The following is an 18,284-nucleotide window of genomic DNA, read 5'->3' as shown; positions in this document are numbered from 1 at the left end:
TCTCCTACTTTTAAGGCTCACCAGGTTCTGGGAGATGGAGGGTCTGGAATGCTTTCTAATGACAACGTGTCAGCCGGGTGTTGTTCTGACTCTGCTGCTCCTCTTCCATTATTCCCCAACTTCCCCCCTCATCTGTGTCTGAGCTGTGACCTCCTGCAAACCCCTGTTGTAAATCTATACTTCTTCCTCTTCCTCCTCCCTGGAAGGGTCAGGATGGGGAGGAGGTCTCCACCATTCCTCCTCTACCCAGTTCCTGACAATTAGTTTTCTTTAAAAGTGGAAGCAGGTTTTCAGATTACACGCAGCTCTTCTTCAGGCTTTGATTATGAGAGCAAAAAATAAACATCCAATAGTCTAGATAGAAACAACTGGGTAGTCAGGCTGATGGTTACTTGGCTGCAGAAGTTTACTGGCCATTGCTGTTGGCCTGGAGATAGTCTAGGAGGTTGAATGCAAACATGCCATTCTGATGTCATGTGTGATGTCACAAAGGGGATATGCATTAAGTCTTGGTAAAGCCAAAAACAGTTAACAGTCAGATTGCATCTCAGCCCTGTCAAGATGGATCTCCATAATAGGTGAGGAATAGTTTTGTTTGGAGGATATATTAACTTTTACTATTGGGGAAAAGTTTTAGATTGGTTTGCCAGCTTGTGCCCCATCAAGTTGAGGCCAATAGATATGCATTCACAGCCCTGTACCCATCCAATAATCAACTATATGTGTGACTTTGGGACTGATTCATACAACCACATTTCCTTTTCCACTCTATAGCAGCTTTTTCTCTGTATTTGAAAAAATAACAAAGGAGAAGATAAGGAACCAAGAATAAGATTTGGATGAGTATGTTGAGGATCTAAGCTTTACATCTGAGGGGGCTAGGAAGATAGTTTTGTGGTCCAACATAGGAATGATGGGAGCTTCATATTATTGAATTCCTGATCCACAAAGAAGAAGTCTTTGAACTCTTTGCTCTCCTACTCTTAAGGCTCGCTGGATTCTGGGACAAGTAGGGTCTGGAATGCTTTCTAGTGACAATGTGTCAGCCAGCTGCTTCTCTGCTCTGCCTGATCTTCCTCTCCCATTATTCCCCAATTTCCCCCCTGATCTGCCTCTGAGCTGTGTGGGTCAGAATTGATGCTTTTGAATTATGGTGCTGGAGGAGACTCTTGAGATCTTCTTGAACTGCAAGAAGATCAAACCTATCCATTCTGAAGGAAATCAGCCCTGAGTGCTCACTGGAAGGACGGATCCTGAAGCTGAGGCTCCAATATTTTGGCCACCTCATGAGAAGAGAAGACTCCCTGAAAAAGACTCTGATTTTGGGAAAGATTGAAGGCACTAGAAGAAGGGTACGACAGAGGACGAGATGGTTGGACAGTGTTCTTGAAGCTACTAACATGAGTCTGACCAAATTGCAGGAGGCAGTGGAAGACAGGAGTGCCTGGTGTGTTCTGGTTCATGGGGTCCTGAAGAGTCGGACACGACTAAATGACTAAACTGTCAGGAGCTCACCCTAAACTCACATAGGACCCTGGCAGAGACACATGCCTGCTGGCATGTTCTCTCCCTCCTGGTCGTTCTTTTGGGAGCTTCAAAAGTTTTCATCACAGCGACCGATGCTAACAGACATCGGCACACTTAGGGATTCTCAGAGTCTTCACAGCTTGCGTAACAGACCTCAGCAACTCAGCATTTTGGCTAATCTACTTTATTTACATATAAACACACACAGAGCACTGCAACATGGCTCCCTCTCTCTCTGGCATCAAACAGCAAAGAGAAAAAGAACAAAGGACAATAGTCCCACCTCACGGAATACGGTAACACAAACATCCTGTCTCCGTCACTTCCCACTCTGTGGAGTAAAAACATACACCGTCATGTGATAGACAAAAATCCCATGACTGAAACCATGGAGCAGGAATTCTAACAACAAACAACAATGACTCTGTAGTTTTATCTGAGGCCATAGTTCTGCACCTGATCTGTTACACCATACTGCAGGTAGACAGTCACATGCTTTGTAGACTTTACCATGCAAACAGTCCCTTTTTGAATGCATTTATGCAGACTCCATTCATAAAACTAGAAGTAAGGAGGTGAAGTCTAATCTAGTCTTCTCCCTGACATGCTCAAGCACAGGTTTGATTCCTCAGTGAAGGCTAGGTGTACATGATGACTATACCTTTGTCATGTGAAGGAATTGCTCGCAGGTCAGCGGATCATCTTCAGGGAGATTGCAAAGGGGCACAGTGCTCATTTCTTGAAGAACAGCATTGATACGAAATTCTATTAGGTCATTGACTCGATCAAGCAGCAGCTCAAGGTCAGCTTTAAGGGCAAAGAAGAGAATAAATATAGTTAGGCCAAGTACTTTCAGAAGCCACTTTCCCCTCCCTTTTAAGCATGAATGGACTAATGTGTGAGGAAATTCTTAAAACCATCATTAAGGGGTGTAACACAGCAGCCAGCTGAGAGGGCAGAGAGGGTTTTTCATCATCAAAACTTTGAAGAGGGCAGTTGAAAAATATAAACACTTTTTATAAAAGAATGGAAATAGTTTATTGATATGCCCCACAGAGAAACTTACGGTCTTCAAATAAAAACATCTTGAAGGTCCCAGGCCACAGAGAAGTTAGGCTGGCCTCAACTAGAGCCAGGGCTTTTTCGGCTGTGGCTCCGATCTGGTGGAACGCTCTGTCACAAGAGACCAGGGCCCTGCGGGACTTGACATCTTTCCGCAGGGCCTGCAAGACAGAGCTGTTCCACCAGGCCTTTGGCCAGGGCACAGCCTGACTCCCTCCCCCGGCAATCTTCGCGGAGCTCTGGCCCAATGGTTGCTAGTGGCTTGAATTAATTAATTTTTATAATGAATGATTTTAGAATGTTGTTTATGTTGTACTTTTGTACTGTTTTATTGTTGTTAGCCGCCCTGAGCCCGGCTTCGGCTGAGGAGGGCGGGATATAAATAAAATTTATTATTATTATTATTACAAACAAACTGTAAACAGATAAGAACATTGGCAGGATTGCTGTAATAACCCACAGTTTTATAAGAGTCTATATTTAAAGTGGATGAATAAATGAGTAAGTAAAGTTAATTTGGAATATGCAGAAGATATTTAAAAAGATTTAAGGAACCGCAAAAAGAGGGGGAAGGAAGTTGAGTTTTGAAATGTTGAAATGATTGTAAAATTATTGAAATGTATAAAATGAAATAAATGAATGTATAAATAAAAAAAATTAGAATAAAAATATAAAAACCAATCACTTTTTAAGAGTTTCAGAAGTGAAACAAAACTGCACACAGGCTGAGACATAGACTTGGGACTCAACTACACAGCTGCAAATACATCGATTTAAGTGTGTTGTAAGTGTATTATACAATTGTGACACTAGATGGCGGTGGTGAGCTAAAAGTAAATTCCACATATATTTTAAAAACGTTTTTAAAAAGCATTTTCACAGTGTTTTTTACATATATGTAGATTCAGCCATAGAATGGCTGACACTACAAGACGTGGAATGGCTGATGCTGCCACACAGCAAACCAATACGGGGAGGGTATGATTTGAAGCATGGAAATCGCAGGCAATGGATCAGGTCTTTGATCTATTCCTTACCTCTTTTCCCTACACATACGCACAGCTTCTTCTCTGAAAATAAGAAGCTTTCTTATTGTTTTACAATGGTTTGGTCAACAACTGGTGTTCCCAGCCCCATGTCTTCTCCTAAATATCTAGTTTGGCATTAAAAATAAAAAAACCTATCACACTCTAAATCGGTATAATTTCCACTTATAAGTAAGGATAAAAGGATGAGTAGTACAAAGAAATAGTGATAAGCTTCCTGAACTCCTTCCTGGAGTGCAAAGTCTTTATCCTGGCACTAGAGAAGACACCAAAGATCAAACAAAAGAACAATTGTACAAAACAAAAAAATTTCCTTCCAGTAGCACCTTAAAGACCAACTAAGTTAGTTCTTGGTATGAGCTTTCGTGTGCATGCACACTTCTTCAGATACACTGAAACAGAAGTTGCCAGATCCTTCTATATAGTGAGAAGGTGGGGAGGGGTATTACTCAGAGGGGGGTGGGAATGGGTGATTGGCAGATAGCTGTGATGAGTCTGTTGACGACCCTTAACGACTGCAGTAGGTCTTACAGGAAAAAGCAAGGGGTGAGAAGGTGAAAAATGGCTTTGTCATGTATAGTGAGATAAGAAGCCATTTTTCACCTTCTCACCCCTTGCTTTTTCCTGTAAGACCTACTGCAGTCGTTAAGGGTCGTCAACAGACTCATCACAGCTATCTGCCAATCACCCATTCCCACCCCCCTCTGAGTAATACCCCTCCCCACCTTCTCACTATATAGAAGGATCTGGCAACTTCTGTTTCAGTGTATCTGAAGAAGTGTGCATGCACACGAAAGCTCATACCAAGAACTAACTTAGTTGGTCTTTAAGGTGCTACTGGAAGGAAATTTTTTTGTTTTGACTATGGCAGACCAACACGGCTACCCATCTGTAACTGGAACAATTGTACAATAAGTCTAGCTGGCCAAACACTAATTTATTCTTGATGTCATTTAACACACCAATGAACGTCTGTGCTTTGCACCTAACAGTATACAGTAAGTCTGCAACTTACGCACATTTAACGTGTGCATTCAGCAAAAGAAAATCAATAAATTTAAAAGGGTGGAAAGGAAAAAATGACTTTGGCAATCTCACCCGCCATTGAACCTGATGGGTTTTGACTATACATGATTATGGCTTTGGGTGTGATCCCCAGAACATATCCCCTGCGTAACTTGCAGGCTTGCTGTACCACCTAGACCGAACAGATCACATGCAGAGTTTGAACCGCAGTTCTGATTATTAACAAGGCACTGTATTTGTGTGCTCATTGGTTGTAAGGGTCTTATTCCTAATGATAAGACTTACCGAGCTTATCCAAAATATTCTGTAAGTACTTCTCAATATTCAGGGATGTCCAGGTCAGTGTGGTCAAACCAGGCTGGATCGCATCATCCACTTTCGCCAAATGAGGAGCCATTAGCACATGAAGGGGAGTTTGGATTTTTGATTTCACTCTCTTGTACTCTGCCAGCATCATCTGAAATGAGGCCCAGGAAGAATTGTAAACATGCAGCATGAGAATGGCACTCAAAGGTACCAGCATCCCTTACGATACCCCCCAAAAAACTCAGTATATGCGTTATTCCCACTGGTGGGTCATGTCCTCCCCATTTCGTAGCCCTGTCTCTTTTCAATGCGGCCACCATTTTGTGTTATGTCATACACCCTACGGCAGCCATTTTGTATTATGACACACCCCACAGCAGCCATTTTGTGATAGGCACCTACAACACACTCTCAAAATCCCAAATCTGCCTGCCGACCCAAAAAAAAACCTTTATCCACCTTATATTGTCAAGTTCTGCTCTACAGATTAAAGAAATACTTGGACTACGTTCAACTGACTGGGTCACAAGTTGTCCATCAACCATGTATGTGGCCTGGCAAGATAATTTATAACCATCTTGTTTTTGCTGTCCTGGAAAAAGCCACTGTTGGGACTCAGCTACATTAGCAAAAATAAAACGTTATAAATGTGTTACAACACTGTGACACCAGATGGCGCTGTAGAGCTGTAATTGGAACTCTATGAAATTTTCCATTGTGAGCTTTCAAACCGGTTTTTTCAGAGCGTTTTTTATAGTTCTGTAGATTCAGACTTGGCAGCCATCTATATCTGACAGGGTAGGTCACAATATGTCGAGACCTGGTTTAAAGGCTATCAGGATACAAAGCATATGACAATTTGCAAGGATACTCTTTTTTTAAAAAAAGTTTTGCTGTAGTTCATCTCATCATTATACTTGATAAGCCTCCAAATTTACTGGAGGGAACACCTAATCAAATTTAGTGACATATGAGGATATAGTTTGAGTTCCTCACTTGTAGTTTTATAAATCATTTAATGTGTCAACACGAATAGAAGTTACGAATATTGCAGTTGTTGTATAAGGGATTATTATTATGACCAGAATGTAATGGAAATTAATAAGATTTTGGAACACAGAAATAAAGCAAATAATCCAGCCATCAATTCTAGCACATGGGGGGGCACCTTATCTAAATTATGTAATTCAGTATTTGAACTATTGGTATTAATAATTGAATTTTAAATTGGCATTGTTATAATGAGGCTATTACTGAATTGTAATTGAAAAGTAATAAAAATGATTATCAAAAATAAAAATAAAAATTTAGCGACATATAGATAAATTCAGTAGGAAAGACTACATAGCAATTTAAACAAGACAGGATTTCAACCTACTGGCACATCCAGGAGATCCTTAAAAAACTGTTTTATCTCTAAAGAGTCATATGTGAGCAGCGCATGAAGTAAACTAAAAAGACTGCACAAGGATAGTTTATCCTGGGACATCAGGTATCTTCTTAAACCAGCGAGATGACTTTCCCATAGATGCAACAGTTAGGTGGAAGAAATCCAAGAATACCTGCAGCTTATTGAAGTTCTGTTTGTAGGAGTCACGTTTCTGCTGAAGTGCAACAGCAAAGGGTGGAATGTCTAGTCCCATGCGTGACATGCACTCTGTTTCCCTTATTAAGGTGAGGATCTCTGGGTCAAAATTGACAAATATTTCTCCTGGCTCTGGAGCTTTCACCAATAATGAAGCCTGAAGCCCGGCTCTAGTTAGGTGGACCTGCAGACAAGAAATGTTACAGACATTACTGTCATTAAGACAAGCTCACATCTGGCTTTGTCCAAAACTATCACCTTACACCAGAGGTTTTCAACCCTTTTGGGTCCACAGCTCCCTTGACCAACTGCATTCTTTCTGAGGCAGCCCTGTGGGGCTCAGGAGCCCAGTTGTGTCACCCCTTGCCTGCAGAGCCGGCAGCCCCTCACCCTTTTTTGAGCACCCTCCCTTGTGGGCTCAGCCTACTCTCCTCTCCCCTCTCCTTGGGGGTCCTCTTGGCAGCCGCAGCTGCCACCCCTGGTCTCTGAGCTGCCCCAGCCCCATCCCAAAGAGTGGTGCCTCCTCCCCTGACCCCACAGGGGCCTGGGAAGCACCCCCTGGCCAACCCCAGAGACACTATTCACCTGAGGAGCTTATAGCCAGGGCTGACTCAACAAACAGCTATGCAAGCCTTTGGGAGGCAGAGATGCGAGAGGGCATCAGAGGAAGGGAGGGAAGGAAAGGGGGATAGAGGCCTGTGTTGCCCGTGGATCCCCTGACCATCATTCAAGGCACCCCAGGGTGCCATGGCTCACTGGTTGAAAACCACTGCCATGCACAAAAGCAGGCACAGCCCAATCTAACCATCTGAGCAACTGGAATGCAACCAGTCTCAGAATCCTGCTCTTCTAACTATCTGGAAGCTTTCCATAGACTTTTGTTTTTTGTGGGGGTTTTTTGTGGGGGTTCCCCAGCCACTCTGGGCGGCTTCCAACAAAACATTAAAATACAATAACCTACTAAACATTAAAAGCTTCCCTAAACAGGGCTGCCTTCAGATGTCTTCTAAAAGTTTGGTAGTTGTTTTTCTCTTTGACATCTGGTGGGAGGGCGTTCCACAGGGCGGGTGCCACTACCGAGAAGGCCCTCTGCCTGGTTCCCTGTAACTTGGCTTCTCGCAGCGAGGGAACCGCCAGAAGGCCCTCAGTGCTGGACCTCAGTGTCCAGGTAGAATGATGGGGGTGGAGACGCTCCTTCAGGTATACTGGACCGAGGCCGTTTAGGGCTTTAAAGGTCAGCACCAACACTTTGAATTGTGCTCGGAAACGTACTGGGAGCCAGTGTAGGTCTTTCAACACCAGTGTTATATGGTCTCGGCGGCCGCTCCCAGTCACCAGTCTAGCTGCCGCATTCTGGATTAGTTGTTACGTTAGATTGCTATAGACTGGCTTGAGGATGAAGTTAGAAGACACAACTAGTTGATGCCTTTTACGCTATGCACTGGAGGAAGCAATCCTGCAAGGAAAATACAGCCCCAGAAGCCCTTTTCGGTAACCTGGAACCCCACAAAAATACCTAGAAGAATCCTTCATGCCCGTGGGTGGGTTTCAGTGTTGCGTTCTTCCAATTGTTCTTTCTGCGCAAGCGTTTGAGATTGCCAGATGGAATGATTCCCCTCTCCTCCCCCCGTGTGCTGCTATGGGGGTTCTCCCAACACACACACCCAAGTCAATTTGTGGGGCCGTAGGGGAGGCGAGGGGGAAAACCCCATTGGGCAAGCAGAAGTCCTTGCACTGCAATTCCACCGATGGGGCTCACATTAGGTGAATCCCACCCCAAGTCATGAAGAGGAAGCAACAGCTCAGCAAGCTACTGGGCAGTTCTGTAGTTCTATGGTTCTAGCAAACTGCAGTTCAACATTCACATCCAGCAAGGTTGGAGAATAAATGGCGCTTGCTACACTTCATGGTGGGATGCGGGTGGTGCTGTGGGTTAAACCACAGAACCTAGGACTTGCCAATCAGAAGGTCGGCGGTTCGAATCCCCGCGACGGGGTGAGCTCCCGTTGCTTGGTCCCAGCTCCTGCCAACCTAGCAGTTTGAAAGCACGCCAGTGGAAGTAGATAAATAGGTACCGCTCCAGCAGGAAGGTAAATGGCATTTCCGTGTGCTGCTCTGGTTCACCAGAAGCGGCTTAGTCATGCTGGCCACATGACCTGAAAGCTGTACGCCGGCTCCCTCAGCCATTAAAGCGAGATAAGCGCCGCAACCCCAGAGTCAGCCATGACTGGACCTAATGGTCAGGGGTCCCTTTACGTTTACTTTACACTTCATGACTACACAACAAGCCCAGCTCTGAACCAGTGTCGATCTTGGTTCTCCTCTCCCACAGTTCCTGAAGCAAGGAACCCTATTTCTGTGATAGCCTTGCTAGAGACAGAAGCTGCTTTTGACACATTGCATGCACATTCTCACATGCTGTATACTCAGAAACCTTTCACTGAATAACCCATGTGAACATAGGGGGGGAAATTATACTGAGTCAGAACACTGGTCCATCTAATCTTATACGGTTTCATCTCACTGATCATGGCTCTTCATGACCTCAATCAGGAGTCTCTCTGTCCTGCTATCTGAGAACCTTTTAACTCAAGATATAAAAGACTGAACCTTCCACAAGCAAAGTTTATATTATATCACTGAATCCTGGCAGCAATAAACCCACCCAGATTAGTAAACAATCTAATATACTCATTTCTGCTGAGCAATTTCACTCAAGAGAACACATTTTGTATACTATTTTCACTAATCTACACATTAATGTGCCCACTTGTGTCCACTAGACATTAATGTGCCCATTGTTGTACATGCTACTCACCTGGAGAACCGCACTGCAAAATTCAGAGAAGTGTACATTTAAAGGGGACAACTGTGTTTCGGTTCGTGTAGTGTTTCAGAAAGTGTGAATTGCGCCAGCTTGCCTTAAACAGGAACTCAAATTTCTCCCCATCTCTAGCATCAATTCATACCACTTGAATTCCATTATGAAAACAACAAGGATGCCATCTTACCTGTTGAAGCCACGCCCTGTGGTAGACAACCTCAAACTCCAGAAGGACTTTGGCCACCCTGTTGTAGTTGTGGATTATGGACTTGGCTTCTGCTGTCTGCAGAACGAGGGGGTGCTTCTGGAAGAGATCCATGGGTTCCTGGATCCTGTGGAACAGCTGCCGAGCCCACAAGATCTTACCAGCCACGGGAGGAAGGTTGCGCCCCAGCGGTGGGTCGTTCTTTTGCTTGGAGTACAGCTTAGAGACCATCTCAATGTCGTGGCCATAGTTTTGAAGGATTATCTTGTATTTCTCATCAATGCCGAGGTTAGGAATTCCTAGTCTGCAAAGAGAAAGCATCACCATCAGGAGTTAGTTCATCGGTTTCTCTTCATAGAATCATAGGACAAGGTTGCATACCAAGGCACTGTCTTGCCAAATACAAGGTGGTTCTTACACCATCAAAACTTAACACAAGAAGGAGGGAGGGGAAAGGAACAGAGGCAAGAAGGGTAAGCATATTAGAATTACTACCTCCTCAATATACAATTGGTCTTCCGGTTGGGTTTTCTCATACTGGCACCCAAGCCACAAAGTTCCCAGGAGAACAATAAAGCACACTGACATGAAGTATTTTGGTTTATGGGTTCAATTAGGCCACAAATTTATTGATTACAGATGTAAGCGGTTTGGTTTCGGCATTGGGGTGAAGCTAGGCTATATCTTGAATCCTGCCCATCTGCAAGGAGTCCACTTAAGGTTAAACTACCAATAGGAGGCACCCTATGACTTACATCACATAGGGGCACCCCAAGGAGTCCCCGTAGGGGCTGTGACATGGCCCTAGCTCACATCCAGGCTTCAAAAAAGAATTCACACCCCGAATCCCTTTAACAGGATACCTTTACTGAGGAGGAGCAGGCGAAGGCTACAACCTCCCCTCCATCCAAGCAAAGGCTTAAAAAAGCTAAAGGACCCCTGACAGTTAAGTCCAGTTGCACTTTACAGGCCAAGGGAGCCGCCGTTTGTCACAGACAGTTTTTCCGGGTCATGTGGCCAGCATGACTAAGCTGCTTCTGGCACAATGGAACACCGAAACCAGAGCAGCACATGGAAACACCGTTTACCTTCCCGCCAGAGCAGTACCTATTTATCTACTTGCAGTTTTGGGCGTGCTTTCGAACTGCTAGGTTGGCAGGAGCTGGGACCAAGCAACGGCAGCTCACCCCATCGCAGGGATTTGAACCGTCGACCTTCTGATCGGCAAGCCCAAGAGGCCCAGTGGTTTAGACCACAGTGCCACCCCCGTCCCCAAAAACAAAGGCTTACCCAATGCCTAACTGCCACTCGAGCCCAACGCCCACCCTGAGAGCTGATTGGCTGAGGAAGTCCCACAGGGGGCAGACTCTAACAACAATGACAAGAGGCGGCATCCTTCTGCCCCCTTGGCCAGTAAACCGTTGAGACCCGACTCCCTGGCCACAACGCTGCCTACCAGGAAAGGTGAGCGGACTTCACAAAAGAAGTCTTATCAGTGGAAGCCCTACACAAGGACTTTTGCTTGTGATGGGACTTTCCTTCCTCTCCACCCCCGTGAACCCCCCAAAATTGACTCCAGGGAGCACAGGAGAACCCTCAGAACAGCTTACAGGGCAAGGAGGGGGTCATTCCCTCCGGCAAGCTGAAATGTTTGGGTAGACAGGACATTTGTCCTAGCATGACATTGCATTCCACCTACAGAGTTGGAAGAGACCACAAAGGCCATATAGACTCTAGATGATAAACTCATACGCCATGGGAATTCACATTCTTTTATCTGTGAGCAACACTTTGAAAAATTAATTCAATAATAAAGGGTGGAAGGGTTACAGAAGTACTGGTAGCTTCACATTGAATGATTATAGGTAATCATCTTTACCTTTCGAACTTTGTCAGCATACTAAGGGCTCTTTCGGTGTTTGTAATCTTTTCAAAGGTAATATCCATAAATGCCTGTAATTGTTGCTGCAGGAGGAAAATATGAGGATGGAAGATGTTTATTAATTATATTCTAAATTAACTATCACAACCAAAGGACCGCCTCTTTCCGTATGAACCTACCCAGTCCCTGAGATCATCTTCTGAGGCCCTCCTTCGTGTGCCTCCTCCTTGAGAGGTCTAGAGGGTGGCAACACGAGAACGGGGCCTTTTCTGCAGTGGCTCCCCGTCTGTGAAATGCTCTCCCTGGGGAAGTTTGCCCAGTGCCTTCATTATACACCTTTAGGCACCAAGCAAAAACATTCCATTTTAGCTAGGCCTTTGACTGATTTGCTTGACATCCTAGGCCCTTTTAAAATGTGGGGGTTTGTGGGGGGTGTTATTGGGTTGTTGTTATTGTTTTGATTATGTATTTAATGGTTTTGTATTTTGATTTTGTTCTGTGAACCGCCCTGAGAGCTCCAGGTATAGGGTGGAATAATAATAATAATAATAATAATAATAATAATAATAATAATAACAATTAGTAGTAGTAGTAGTAGTAGTAGTAGTAGTAGTAGTAGTAGTTATGTAAAGGTAAAGGGACCCCTGACCATTAGGTCCAGTCGTGACCGACTCTGGGGTTGCGGCACTCATCTTGCTTTATTGGCTGAGGGAGCCGGCGTACAGCTTCTGGGTCATATGGCCAGCATGACTAAGCCGCTTCTGGCGAACCAGAGCAGCGCATGGAAACACCGTTTACCTTCCCGCCAGAGTGGTACCTATTTATCTACTTGCACTTTGACATGCTTTCAAACTGCTAGGTTGTCAGGAGCAGGGACTGAGCAACGGGAGCTCACCCCGTCGTGGGGATTCGAACTGCCGACCTTCTGGTCGGCAAGTCCTAGGCTCTGTGGTTTAACCCACAGCGCCACCTGCCTCCCATATGTAGTACATAGTAGTTATGTAGGGATGTATTTATTCTCAGTGACAAGGGTGATCAAGAAAAAAATTTGTGAGTATCAAACTTACATGAAGATCATCTGTTTGCTTGCAGAACTCTTCATAGTCTTGATCAAAATCAGTTTTCCTCTGATCTAAAAAGTTGTACTGCTTTTTCTTCATGGTGGCAACAATACTCTAAATATAATTGGGAGTGAATATTGTTATAAAGGAGCATTAATCTCATCCGCATAGGACTAAACATTTACTTTTTCTCCCCCAGTGCCCGACTAAAAATAAATCTTTCACATGGGGGTGATGGGGGGGGCCTACACAGCTTATATTTACAATAGTGTAGCTGATAATGCTAAGACGCAGGCAGCATTCATTAACTAGATAATAAAGTTTTGCACACACAAAAAAGGCTCAACCCAATGAGTTCTCAATTAAAAGCCACATTTCTTTCAAGGAAAATAAATACTCAAACATGCAAAAATGTGCAACACTTCTGTAGAACACACTCTGGTGCAATTATTTATTTTGACAAAGGATATATAGAAGTAGAAACATAGGAGTTGAAACACAACGTCCCAGTGTTCTTTCCTTTCATTCAAAGGCCTCCAGTGAGAAGCAAAAAAGCCGTATTCATAACCACAAATCACAGCATTAAAAACCCTGGCGCAAGTTACCTCCCATTGCTCCTGCATTCCCGTGGTCTGTACAAATGAAAGTACAATAAGATGTCTTACTACATTAATAGTCAGCAACTGCAAGGGGGTGAGAGGTCTCTAACGGATTTCTCGACAACCTCACCAAACTACAATTCCCAGGATTCTCAGGCAAAATCTATTACTGTTCAGCTGGTTGAAGACCAATATAAAATGTGCGGCAAGCGAAACACTAGATTTGGGTCTAAAACTCCCTATTTGGGTCTTCTTCTTCCCTTGGGTGGTGAACCATGCAATGCATCATGTTTTACTATGGGAGGAAATGGCCGAGAGCACCTTTATACAAATAACCAATTCCCATGTGAAAATCGGACAGAGCAGTGTTCCACAGCACCCTGAGGTGCTTTGAATGATGGTCAGGGGTGCTGTGGGCAAAATTGGCCTCTGCCGCTCTTTTTTCCCTCCCCTCCTCTGATGCCCTCTCACCATAGCTGTCAACTTACAGATTTGAAAATAAGGGGCCAGCAGCCTCAAAAATAAGGGATCAGCAGCCAAAATAAGGGATTTTCCAAGCACAGGTATGTTCAACTTCTGAGCCCCTCCAAGCCAAAGGCAGAAAGCCCAGCCAGCAGCCAAACAAAGCCTCAAGCGGTGGCTCCCACAGCGCAGCAACTCGGCAAAGGGGATGCAGCAAGGAAAACCACCGTCACCTCTCCGCTGGGAAGCGCTGAGCAAAGGCAAGTTCCCAGGCAATGCGGCCGATTTGATCGGCACAAGGCATGCAAGCTCCACCCACCAGTCGTTCTTAGACTCCTTATTGGGTGAGCAACGCAGCCAAGCAACACAGTTGGAGCCTCCCTCCTCCCTGGCTGGCAGGGAGGGAGGGAGAAGAGCTGCTTCCTTTGAAACCCAGGAAATTTAAGGGACATCATCAATAAGGGACAGCAGCGAGACACATGCTGGGATGAGGGAGTTTCCCGCCAAATAAGGGACGGTTGACAGCTATGCCTCTCGTGTTTCTGCCTCCCAAAGGCTTCCACAGTGGTTTGTTGCAGCGGCAGCCCTGGCTACAATGTGCTCCCCAAGTGAATGGTGCCTCTGGGGCTGGCCAGAGGGCATTGGTTGCCAGCCCTCGCTGTTGGGAATGGACAGACAAGTGGGAGGCCAGGCAAACAGGCTGACCTTTCTTGTGCTTGCTGTGTGCATGGCCTACCTGGCAGCCAGGTGCCTAGTGCTGAAGGGGAGCCTTTCCACCATGCAGGCAGGGCAGTGCCCACCACTGTCTCCCCAATCTTTGGCCAGTCTCTGTCAGGCCACTAAGGCTGGGGGCATCCTCTTCCCAGGCCCTTGTGGGGCAGTGTGCAGGGGCAAGATGGCGGCGCAAGCACTTGAAGCGGCTCGGCACTCCGAAGACCGGTATTCAATTGCCCAGAATGTTATTGGGCTCCAACTACCAAGCCTGGATGAGATCTTCACGTCTCGCACTTTGAAGAAGTCACACAATATCCTGAGAGATCCCACCCATCCCGCTCACAACTTCTTTGAACTGTTGCCTTCGGGCAGAAGATATAGGACAATGAAAACACGAACCACACACCTTCTGAATAGTTTCTATCCAAGAGCTCTGATTGCACTAAATAATGATCTCAGGGCCAGTTGCAAGAAATAGCAAGCAGGGAGTAGGAAGGAATGAGATAGGTTTTAGGTTATGTTATGCCTTTAATAGGTTATGTTATATTCTGGATTATGTTATGTTTTTATAGATTATGTCTGAATAGGATGAGAGTGTTGGAGATACGTGCAAATGTGTATGTGAACCCGGTCTTTGGGTGGGTGTTTGATTTTCGTTGTTGTGTATACTGTGTATATACGGACAATGACAATAAATTTATCATCCTAAATCATCATAAATCATCATAAATCACCTCTCTTTGGGGCAGACCAGGGTAGTGGCAGCTGCTGCCCAAAGGACTCCCAAGGAGACAGGAGAGGAGAGGAGGCCGAGGGAACCCCCCACAAGGGAGGGTGTTCAGAAAGGGGCAAGGGGCTGCCGGCTCGGCAGGCAAGGGGGGACAAAACTGGGCTCCTGAGCCCCACAGGGGTACCGCAGAAAGAATGCAGGTGGTCAAGGGAGCTGTGAACCCAAAAAGGTTGAAAGCCTCTGGACCAGAAGCAAAAGCTTATGCCTAGCATTAGGGAATTAATGCATGGAGAAATTTAGACAGGCTTAATGCCAGCTTCTGGCATACTTAGGCAAGTATATGGGTGCAGCGGTCCTGTCATGAGCATGACAGTGGTAGAAAGCTGGAAAATACGGCTCTATGGCACAAACGTCCTGGGCTTAGAGGGCTCGAAACCCACTATGATGATCAAGGAGAATCAGGTGGAAGTGAGGCAGGAAAGGCCTTCCCTTATCCTAACAGCATGCCCTATCTTATCGCCTTGACAAAATGCGACCTTATCCTAAAATGCATTTTTTCTTAAATTCTGTCCCTTAAGATGTACACCTGAGGATCTTCAGGTTTGTAGGTAGGGACAGTGCTTGGGGGGGGTGATGACAGCAACAACAACAATAATAATGATGATGATGATGATGATGATGATGTGCCGGTACTCGCATGTTGATGAAAATGCTGTGGGTGCCAGCACAAAATGGCTGCCTTGGGCAGCAATACAAAGAGCTGGCTGTAGTGTAGGAAATAGAGAGAGAGGGGGGGGGAGGGAGAGGGAGAGAGAGAGAGAGAGAGAGAGAGAGAGAGAGAGAGAGAGAGAGAGAGATGAGGTTGGGATCAACTAAAGGTAAAGGGACCCCTGACCGTTAGGTCCAGTCGCAAACGACTCTGGGGTTGCGGTGCTCATGTTGCTTTACTAGCCAAGAGAGTCGGTGTACAGCTTCCAGGTCATGTGGCCAGCATGACTAAGCCGCTTTCTGGTGAACCAGAGCAGTGCACGGAAACGCCATTTACCTTCCCGCCACAGCGGTACCTATTTATCTACTTGAACTTTGATGTGCTTTTGAACTGCTAGGTTGGCAGGAGCAAGGACCAAACAACGGGAGCTCACCCCGTTGCTGGTATTCAAACTGCCGACCTTCTGATCGGCAAGCCCTAGGCTCTGTGGTATAACCCACAGCACCACTGTGTCCAACTACAGATGACTAAATCCATTTAGGTTGGCGTTCTGCATACCTGGTATTTAGTGGCCATCACTTCTAGTCCTTCCATCTTGGAGTCTTGCAAAACTGAGTAGGTTGTGATGGTATCAAAGATGTGCATAATCTTAAGTAGGCGGCGGTGAAAGGTTTCAAATTTTCCAAAGATATACATCTCACTGAAATCAAACTGGCGCTCGGATGGACTCTGTTCCAGTTTTTGTTTGGTCTTGTGGAAACAGTTCTGGTACTCCTTAAGACCGTGAGCCAGGAAATAAATAAATAGATGGATAAATGGAATTGGGTGCCATGACAAAAATGACACAATTGTTTACGACACACATGATCAGCAGTATACAGTCATACCTCGAGTTGAATGTGCTTCGGGTTGAGCGTGTTCTAGTTGCGCTCCGCGGCAAACCAGAAGTAATGGAGCACGTTACTTCCAGGTTTCGCCGCTCGCGCATGTGCAGACGCTCAAAACGGCGTCATGCGCATGCATGAAAGCGGCAAAACGCGACCCGCGCACGCACCGTCGCGTCTTGCATTCCGTTCGGGATGCGAACTGGGCTCCGGAACGGATCCCGTTCGCAACCCGAGGTACCACTGTACTAGGTTGCTTTGATACAGTACACTGACTTTAGGTATTTCTTTGCATAAGTCAGAGAGGCTCTGAAAAAAATATATCCCTTGATGAAACACTACTATAACAGAATATTTCGCTATGTTTCTTGACAAATCCTTCACACTCTTCCTTATCCCCTCCATATCTTAAACCTTGATTGTAGAATTTGTCATTGATTCATTGTTATATATTATACCAGGGTAGCTAACCTGCTGCCTGTGAGCCACATCTGTCACCACTAGAGGTTTTTTGTGCCATCCCAACAATTCCACATTTTTTAAAAGTGTTTTCTTTTAATATTGGTTGCATCCAGCCTTGATGCCAAAATATTTTTGTATGTTAGTATTTCATGCACCCGATGCTGCAGATGTGATTGGTGTAATTCACACGCCTGTCTGGGAGACCGTGAGAACAGAAGACAGCCTTATCTCTCTTCCATTGTGTGTACTGTCGGACTGTACTTTTGCTTTTACTTCGTTCTGTTCTCTCTCAGAGCTTTTGAGAGAGGACGCCATCATTCTTTGTCTGTACATAGTGTGTAAAGAAATACGTAGTTTAGCTCTACGATGTCTCACGCTTCTTGCTGTGTAATGCTAAAAGACTAGTGTGCATATACCATCTGGTATATGTCGCTGAGCGCACTGGAGAAGAAGGGAAATGCCTTTTCCAGAACTGCGCATACCAGAGGATGCTCGGACAGCGGGGGCTGCAGGAGCACCTCAGGGTGTTTTTCCAACATTGGTAGCAGAGGATGGTTCCGAGACTTCGCCCTCTGGAGAGGTGACACCGGTTCTGCGTCCAGGGGGAACCTGCTGGTCGGCACAGAATCGTGGAGTTCAGAATGAAGCTGAACTGAGCCAGGAAAGCAGCCTGCATTCCAGACCTGCTACTGGAGCGGAGGAGCTGTAAGTACTTTGATTTATGAGGTAATAAAATCCTCGGGGAAGCGAGCACCGTATGTTTGATGTGCTGCTTTCATATTTTTTAAAAGAAAGCATGCTGGCTGCTTCTGTAAGTTCCCCCACTGTTGTACTGCGATATCTAAAGTTTTTCTGTGCTCCTCTGAGCCCCCACCTCACATTTTAAACTATTCTTATTCTTATTAGGTTTATATTCTGCCCTTTATCCAAAGATCCCAACATTAAAAGAACATAATTTACGCAGCATAATAATAAAAGCATGATACAGAGTATAATAATAGCATAATAATAAAATAATCCTAATAACAGCCTCCGCCCCCACATTTAACAGGCCAGACTATTTAATGTCCAAAGTCCTGGAGAAAGAGGAATGTGTTTGCCTGGCGCCTAAAGACATGTGTAATGTTTCCAAGAGGTTGCTCGAGAGCAAGCAGGCAAATATCTCCCTGCTTGGCTGTGAAGCCTTGCTTTTGCTGCCAA

The 18,284-nt window shown here is 45.3% G+C and overlaps 1 protein-coding gene across 1 annotated transcript in view; it reads right to left on the bottom strand.

Annotated features, from left to right (window-relative positions):
• DNAH5 (dynein axonemal heavy chain 5) overlaps nucleotides 1–18,284 on the bottom strand; it is a 166,767-nt gene that overhangs the window by 121,081 nt on the left and 27,402 nt on the right. Inside the window, exons 11-17 of the mRNA XM_077933359.1 lie at nucleotides 16,297–16,512; nucleotides 12,531–12,638; nucleotides 11,461–11,546; nucleotides 9,564–9,885; nucleotides 6,530–6,736; nucleotides 4,947–5,118; nucleotides 2,189–2,334 (exon numbers count right to left, since the gene is read on the bottom strand). Of these exons, the coding sequence (XP_077789485.1) occupies nucleotides 2,189–2,334; nucleotides 4,947–5,118; nucleotides 6,530–6,736; nucleotides 9,564–9,885; nucleotides 11,461–11,546; nucleotides 12,531–12,638; nucleotides 16,297–16,512 (1,257 nt within the window). The remainder of the gene's footprint in view (nucleotides 1–2,188; nucleotides 2,335–4,946; nucleotides 5,119–6,529; nucleotides 6,737–9,563; nucleotides 9,886–11,460; nucleotides 11,547–12,530; nucleotides 12,639–16,296; nucleotides 16,513–18,284) is intronic.

This window comes from Podarcis muralis, chromosome 8, assembly GCF_964188315.1.
Source record: "Podarcis muralis chromosome 8, rPodMur119.hap1.1, whole genome shotgun sequence".
Lineage (NCBI taxonomy): Eukaryota > Metazoa > Chordata > Lepidosauria > Squamata > Lacertidae > Podarcis > Podarcis muralis.
This window is presented reverse-complemented; position numbering and strand designations above follow the sequence as displayed.